This window comes from Physcomitrium patens, chromosome 10 (genome assembly GCF_059467195.1).
Source record: "Physcomitrium patens ecotype Gransden chromosome 10, ASM5946719v1, whole genome shotgun sequence".
NCBI classification, from domain to species: Eukaryota; Viridiplantae; Streptophyta; class Bryopsida; order Funariales; family Funariaceae; genus Physcomitrium; species Physcomitrium patens.
Window position 1 is genome coordinate 9372136 of NC_143419.1, and position 7667 is coordinate 9379802.

A 7667-nucleotide genomic window follows, 5' to 3' on the forward strand; every position below is an offset into this window, starting at 1 on the left:
TGATACTTTTTTCATAATAGATATATTTATATATATACATATATATATTTTCTGTAAATTGTGGGGCTGATTCAATAAAGTGCGCAAACTAAATGGCTGAGGTTGATGGGACTTGCACAAATTCCGGGGGTTCGTATTGCGAATGAAAAACGATGCGCTAAGTTCATCCCTTCGATGAATTCCGGGTCGCTGAGTCCAAACCAGTCGCAGAGTAAACGCATTTTGTTGTATTTGTTTTTTTTTTATTTGATTTTTTTGTATTTGGGGTTGGGCAGCAAACGTCGGTAGTAGAAGAAATCGATTGTGTCGAGAAATCCTTTTTTCAATCGCGAATTGAAGAATTGCCAGCCCTCAATTTCTTCGTCTTCTCGGGAATTCGGATTGGATTTTGTGCTTGTCAGTTTTGTAGTTTCCTCGATTTCTTCAGTCGCCGGTAGTTTGTGCTCTGGAGCTACAAGAGTGTGTGTTAGGGTTTTTCGTCATCAGGAATCGAGGATTCTTGCTGTGGAGCTGGAGGATTCCTCGCTGCAGTAGCTTGAGTGATGTAGGATTGATGTGTTCTCGACCTCATCCGGTCTCTTTTACTGGTGAAGCTTTGTTAGGTTTTTTAGAATAAGAGCACACTTGAATCTGCGATTTTTAATAATTTGAACGATGAGGAGGAGGCCAGGGATTTCAGGGCTGCAAGGGGCGGTTGCAGCGCGAGATCAATACCGATCATTGGGGGACAATGTTGCAAAGGTGCGCCAAGACCTCATGAAGGAGCAGTTAGAAACGTTCCGGCATCAGCTTGAAGAGTTCGCGTCTAAGCACAAGAATGACATCACGAAAAATCCTGCCTTCAGGGCGCAATTCCATACAATGTGCGCCAAGTGTGGGGTGGATCCTCTTGCGTCGAACAAAGGATTTTGGGCTGAGCTTTTAGGAATTGGTGATTTTTACTACGAGTTAGGGGTGCAGATTGTCGACATCTGCCTCGCCACCAGGTATCTGTCTCTCTTAGATGTTGTTTACCTTCTTGAGATATCGAGTCGTGTGATTCGGATCACCAATTTCAGAGTTACTCACGTTCTCTCATTAATGAAAGAATGATTGGATATGTTGAGTGGCTACTCTACATGAAACTGTGGCTGTTCGAAATCTTCATTGTCTGCAGCTGGAAAACCAGGTGGAGTGCATTTGCTAATGCCGTTGAATTTTATATCTAGCTGATTTAGGTGACAACTTATTCTACAGATTAGGATGATGGTAATCATGGTCCTACAATTGTTCGAAAATGTTGTTCAGACCTCGAAATGGTGGCCTCATCGACATTGAGGAGCTTCGTTCATCGCTTTCAAAACGACGTCGCTCTGTGTTAATTACTGAGGACGATTGCCTACGTGCAATTGGAAAGTTGAAGAAGTTGGGAGGAGGGTACGAGGTATTCAGCGTTGGACGTCGCAAGCTCGTACGATCGGTTCCCATGGAACTGAACAGGGACCATAACCTAATTCTTCAGATCGCACAACCTCGTGGGCATGTGACAGTCGAAGAGGTAGAGAGAGAGCTTTCATGGCGCAGTGGACGAGCAATTGATGCACTTGAGAACCTTCTGAAGGAAGGCTTGGCAATGATAGATGACGGAGATCCTGATGGCAAGCGTCATTACTGGTTCCCTTGTGTTGGTCCTTCTGAACTGGAGACAGAATCTGGTGGCAACATGTAGACATTAATAAATGTATTTCCACTCTTTATATGCTGATTTTCAATTTTCTTGGATAAGTGAATGTTCTAAAGCATGTTTGCTTGATGTTTTGCTGTTGCAAAGAACTATGTGATGTACATCGCATCGCACATACAGATATGGTTGAGTATTCAGTTGCTGAAACGGTTTGAATTTCACGAGGTATTCAATGAAAACATGAAATGCGTGAGTACATAATTTAGCATGTTATATTTTCAAATGCTGTGCAATTGATAAAAGTCAAGGTGGTTGTAGCTTAAAAATTGAATGAAACTTTTGTTTACACGCATGTTATGTCAATTATGGACAATGCATGAACAGAAACTAGGTGAAGTTAAATGAATTATCTTCACATGCATGGTGTACTTAAGCTTCCTAGCTAGGTTTAGAAGCAGTTTTAGCATCAGTAAATCTTCCAACTACTCCATATAAACACTACCAAACACTGTTCAACAACTATAACCACCTGTGTTGCTAAGCTTCACCCAAATCTACGTTTTAACTTTTGCATGCAATGATACACAACCAAACAGTACAAGCCACAAAGATTCCTAGCACTATACCACAACCTAAGATTCACATGCCTGTTTTGTGTCTCTGCTTGTAATGCATCTGTGAGATGACCTAAACACTACAAGCTTCGCATCATATCGCCTTCCAGCTCGACCACCTTAACAACACTTTACACTATTCTTTGTACAATTCCAGTTACATGCCTACAATGTAATACCTTTTCAACAAGAAAAGGAATTTAGCTATTGACCCCTGGATAAACTGGTGCAGAAGAAACAGGCATCTTCTGCTGTTCGTTGACACCGTCTGCATTACAAATCCAATGAAACAAATTAGCACAACTATGAACTAAAATTAACTTAGCTCTCTTTGTTAAGTCACCTTTGTTGTCTTCCAACAGCATTTCTCCTGTCAAAGGATTTGACAAAAACCTTACCTCCGTAATTTTGATAAACGCCAGCAGCTGGCTGCTCATGATCAGACCGAGGAGTGACAGCGTTCGGTCTCCCAAAATCTGAATGTGCCGGGAATGTGTGTTGCAAATGTTCTCCAGTTTCTTTGGGGGCGGCAGCGAAGAGGGAGCTCGCAGCACCCCTGACACGATCAACAATAGGGATGCTCTGATAATTCCTAGGTGAATTCGTCTTGTTACCTCCATTCACGAGACCTAGGACTGGCAAGATCTTCTCCTTAAAGGTGCCGGGCAATGTGCTCAACGTCTGGGTCACCTGTTCAGACAGTTCCTTGTCATGGTGCGTCGGAGTGGTATGAGCTGCAAGTCGGTCTTTCGCGAAAGCTGCACGATCTGCAGCAGTGGAGGAGTACTCCCGAGTTTTTTGACTCGCCGTATTCATGTAGATTTTAGCCTTCTGTGTGAGGGGAGGAGCGTTCGGATCCCTGGGCTTGTCAAGGCCCAGAGTTGCCTTGCTCTTATTCAGAAGTGTCACTGCGTTAGGATCTCTAGGTTTGTCAAATCCGAGTGCCGACTTCGCTTTAGTCAGCACAGAGGGTGCGTTCGGGTCAGTGGGTTTGTCCAATCCTAAAGCCATCTTCGTCTTTTGCATGATTCCGGGCGCGTTAGGGTCCCTCGGTATAAGATCTTCTTCCCTGTAGTATCCCAGTTTATCTCCGACCACAGCAGCGGCGCCAGCGACACTTTCCGTCATTTTCTCGAGTATCCCCTTATTTGCACGATTTGGAAGGCTGGAGGAGTCCGCAGTGGCACTAGGGCGGGAGACATCGTTGTACCCTTTTTGTGTGCTCTACACAGCAAATATTACAGAAAAATCAATTTCACAATACGAAGCATATGGTAATTGCATCCCTCACTTCACTTCATCGCATGTCAGCTAGAAGATATGGTCTATGTTGTGTATACCTCGACCATTGAGTCAGGATATGACAATGGCGGGGAGTATTTTGCTTGAGGTTGGGAACTGAGATCACTTCGATAAGAGATATCACGAGGAGACTTTTCGTTGACACCCAAATTCTTCAATTTATCGACTGTGGTCGGGGCCAAGTTAGATCTTGGCGAGTCAGTCGGTGGAGCCAAGTTCGATCTTGGGATATCAGTTGATAACGGAGCTGGTCGCGTGGGAGGTACCCCTGGAACATAGTTTCGTGTTTCGGCGTTATGCAAAGGATTGTTATGCAAAGGCTTCAAATGTCCAGTTGATGGAGTCATATTCGAACTTGGGGTATCAGTTGATACCGAAGCTGGTCGCGTAGTGGTGGCCATCGGAACATGATTTCGACTTTTGGCATCATATTCTGAAGGGTTGTTATGTACAGGTATCCCGTATCCAGTAGAATCAGGGTACGACGACCTTGTGTCATGGTCCCGGTTTTGCGATGCGTTGATATTTGGATCTGATGATGCAGGATTGGTTCTCAATGTGCTGAAGGGTGTGGATTCACCAACGTTGTACCTTGTCTCGGGACCGGGACCCTGCTACCAGCAATGCAAACGCGACGTCAAGCACAACAAGTGAATGTCACCACAGAACCTCAAGTCAACATTGAGAGACATCTAGTTTCGAAAGATCACCATGCGATGCGAACAACCTCAAATGCAAGAATTCAACTACAAGCTTTGTAACAAAATGCTTACCCTGGGAGAGTTGTGCGGAGAATCATCGTACTCGGAGCTATTCTCCTCATACCCATGCTCATCGCCGCCGTCTCGCTTCTTCAATCCCGGCAATCGATTCTTAATGCTCTTCACCTTACTCCCCAAATGTTGATTGGTAACTCTTGCCTTGATTTTCGACGTCAAGGACCTTCCTCCTCCGCTCTCCCCCTGAGCGGGATCTGCAGTGACAATCCATTCCGTGACAACAAGCACACCCACACACTCAGTCACACAATCACCATTGCCGCAAACAAACCATGACAACCACTAACCCCACACTCTCAATCCACTGCCACCTCATTCAACTCCTACCCAACACTCTCAAACCCAAGGATCAGCCTCAGAACGCATCGCTCACATTTGCAACATCAACAATCGAAAGCACACCAACACTGTCAGCGGGAAAGAAACAAAACAAACGACACAATGGCGAAGCGTACCCATCGTATGGCAACTGTAGAGAAGAATCCAAACACACTCTCTCACTTTGAAAGTCTCGGATAACAGGAATCTAAAAAGCTCTCTGTCGACGCAACAAATGCTGGATCTCACTCAATTGCAATATAACCTCCCTGAGCGGGATCGTGAACTTTAACACGGCAAACTGAATATTCAACATCAAGAGCGAGAGAGTGCGTCTCCATCCGCAACCGGTGGTAGAAGAAGGTGACGAAGCCTTTTGAGAATGGCCAAGTGGCAGGCGCCCCGCTGACTTAGCTTGCCACATGTCGATCACTTTCTTCACCGTCCTCCTTATTATCAGTCCGACGTCCGTCTGTGCCCACCCAACTTCGTCCGCCGGCAACTTCGTCCCATTGACGATCGACCACGTTTCGCTCTAGTACGTTCGTCATTGACTAATTCGCAAGCTGATGATCTGAGGGTTTCGATGCACACGTATTAGCCTATCAGTCTCTCCGAAAATATTTAATGCATGGTAGTGCTTTAGTATGTGTGGATTTTTGGGTATCATGCATGCTTTGGATTTGGTCTTGTAAAGTGGTTTGTTGTCAACATGTGGGACTGTCTTAAGGATTTGAAAACACATAAATTTCATTTGATTTTGTTTGCATGTACCTTTTGTTGATAGTGTAAAATTTTCTACCTTGAATGGAAATATATGGTTTTGATCAAAATAAATAACTCATTGTTATTTGTATCTTTGCTAGAAACATTAAATACCTTCTTTTCTAGAGATATTTTTAGAAATATATAATTAAGAATTTTAAAGCCTAAGATTATATATGTATATATATATATATATATATATATATTCTTTTATTATTTCTTAAATTCAATCAATTATTTATTTACTGTTTCAAGTAAAAAAATAGTTAGTTTTTGTCTTTGTCTTTGTAAATCATATTAACATTCTAAAAAAATGTATTTAATAAATATTCAATTTCAGTATTACAAGTAAATTAGAAAACATCTTAGAATAGACCTACTTGAATAAGAATAAGATGATAGTATAAGTTTGTAAAATAAGCACATGTAAAAAAATGTGAGTTGGTGCATGAATGTGAGTTGTTTGTATTTTAAGAATTGTGCCTATGAAAAAGTAATGTGTTAATATTTAAAAATTGACAATTTTGAAAAAAAATTATAGAATACATTATAAAATCATTTATTAGAATTGAATAATAATAATAAAAATTAAATAAAAAAGACATAAAAACATAAAAATGGACTGAAGTGATATAAAAGATATGGAGAGAATAGATGGTACAAAGTGCAAGAATGAATATTAATTATCATTACTTTAAAAATCAAATATATATAATTTTTTGAAAATATAATTATGTACTAATTGATTCTATGAAAAAATGATAAGAAAATTTGATTGGTTAAGTATTCCAAATTTTAATAATAAATAAATAAATAAATAAATCAATAAATAAAAACTCTTAAACTTTTTAAGTATGAAATATAATAAAAATATTAACTATTTCAAATACAAATCATACATAAATTTAAATATTTTTTAAGTTAACTTATTTAAGAAATATTCTGTTTTAAAATAAATAATATTCTAAAATTAAAATCCATTCTTTAAATCTAATGTGATATCTTAGAGAATTAATAACTTAAAATTTACATAGAATAATATAGAAAGGACATTTTTCTTCTTTTCTATCTTTATGATTAAGTGGCACCTTTAAAGGTAGCTTTCTAGCACTACCAAAGATTAGTCACATATCTAAAAACAAATTTTTTTCTTATAGAAATGGTATTTTATAATCTTTTTGAAGGTTTCAACAACTTTATTAATTCTTAAAGACAATAAATCTTAATAATTGGATCTTGTAAACTTGTAGTTTTTTTGGCTTTTCAACTCTTCTATTAAAAATCTTGCAATTTAATTTTATTAAAGTATTCTTATAAGAATACATTAAAGAATAATTTGGAATCAAAGTCTATTTTGTGGTTCTATGTAGGTCTTGTAATATCACTAATAATAAATTAGTATATTTTAATTTTTTTTTATCTTTAAAAGTTTCAAAACAAAGTTGTAATGATGTCAATTTTTTTAGTTGCTATAATTTATAAAATCTTAATAGCAAATATAATATACAAATTTCTTTCAACATTGATTTTAAAGAATATAAGCACTTGTATCAAATTTGAGGTGGTTATATCAAATATCCACCTCTTATATCAAAAGATATTTATAATTTGTTTTTGCAATACAAGGAATCAAGTATGCGGCAAGTATTTTAATCCACAATTTTTCTTTGTTGCTTTCATTCTATTCTTCAATGGTATATACTATACTATAATTGCCCATTTTATATACCTTAAAAATTTTATCTCATCTTTGGCATAATAATTAGTCTTGAATGCATTTGTAGTCAGGTCTAATATGATACAAAGCTCAAAGTTTTGCATGCAATAAACTTGGCTTTGTGAAGTACATGGTGATAGGTGACGGAGCTTTAGTAATCTTCAGAATCATTGAAATTTGATGCTTTTATGAGACTTGGATCTTGATTTTTTATCATGGACATCCATATTTATATTAATAATTGTCTAAATAATATAAATAGGTAGAAGTGGATTAAAATAAGTAAATTTAATAATATCTTATAAAAAAACTTCATAGAAGCTTCATAAACATGGCTTTGACTTTATACATATTTGTAGTTGATTGATAGTTTAGAAACTTAACCAATAAGTTAGCAACATATTATACATGTTAGTAGCTTATGGTATAAGCTACTATGTGGTGCACATATAGAAAATTTGCCTTGCAAGTTGAGATATGTATCTTATAAGTTAGATACATGTTGAAGG

General features: G+C 38.1%; 2 protein-coding genes across 2 annotated transcripts; one reads left to right on the forward strand and one right to left on the reverse strand.

The window, feature by feature from the left end:
• Positions 1–239: 239 nt before the first annotated feature.
• On the forward strand, positions 240–1736 carry LOC112288022 (vacuolar protein sorting-associated protein 22 homolog 1). The gene is made up of 2 exons (XM_024531772.3): positions 240–986; positions 1288–1736. The coding sequence occupies exons 1-2, from the start codon at positions 655–657 to the stop codon at positions 1706–1708; spliced, it is 753 nt and encodes a 250-aa protein (XP_024387540.1). The 5' UTR covers positions 240–654; the 3' UTR covers positions 1709–1736.
• Positions 1737–1962: 226 nt separating this feature from the next.
• On the reverse strand, positions 1963–4995 carry LOC112288021 (uncharacterized). Its single transcript, XM_024531771.3, has 5 exons — positions 4814–4995; positions 4353–4552; positions 3618–4190; positions 2676–3501; positions 1963–2545 (listed from the first exon to the last, which is right to left on the reverse strand). The coding sequence occupies exons 1-5, from the start codon at positions 4815–4817 to the stop codon at positions 2478–2480; spliced, it is 1671 nt and encodes a 556-aa protein (XP_024387539.1). The 5' UTR covers positions 4818–4995; the 3' UTR covers positions 1963–2477.
• Positions 4996–7667: the final 2672 nt, after the last annotated feature.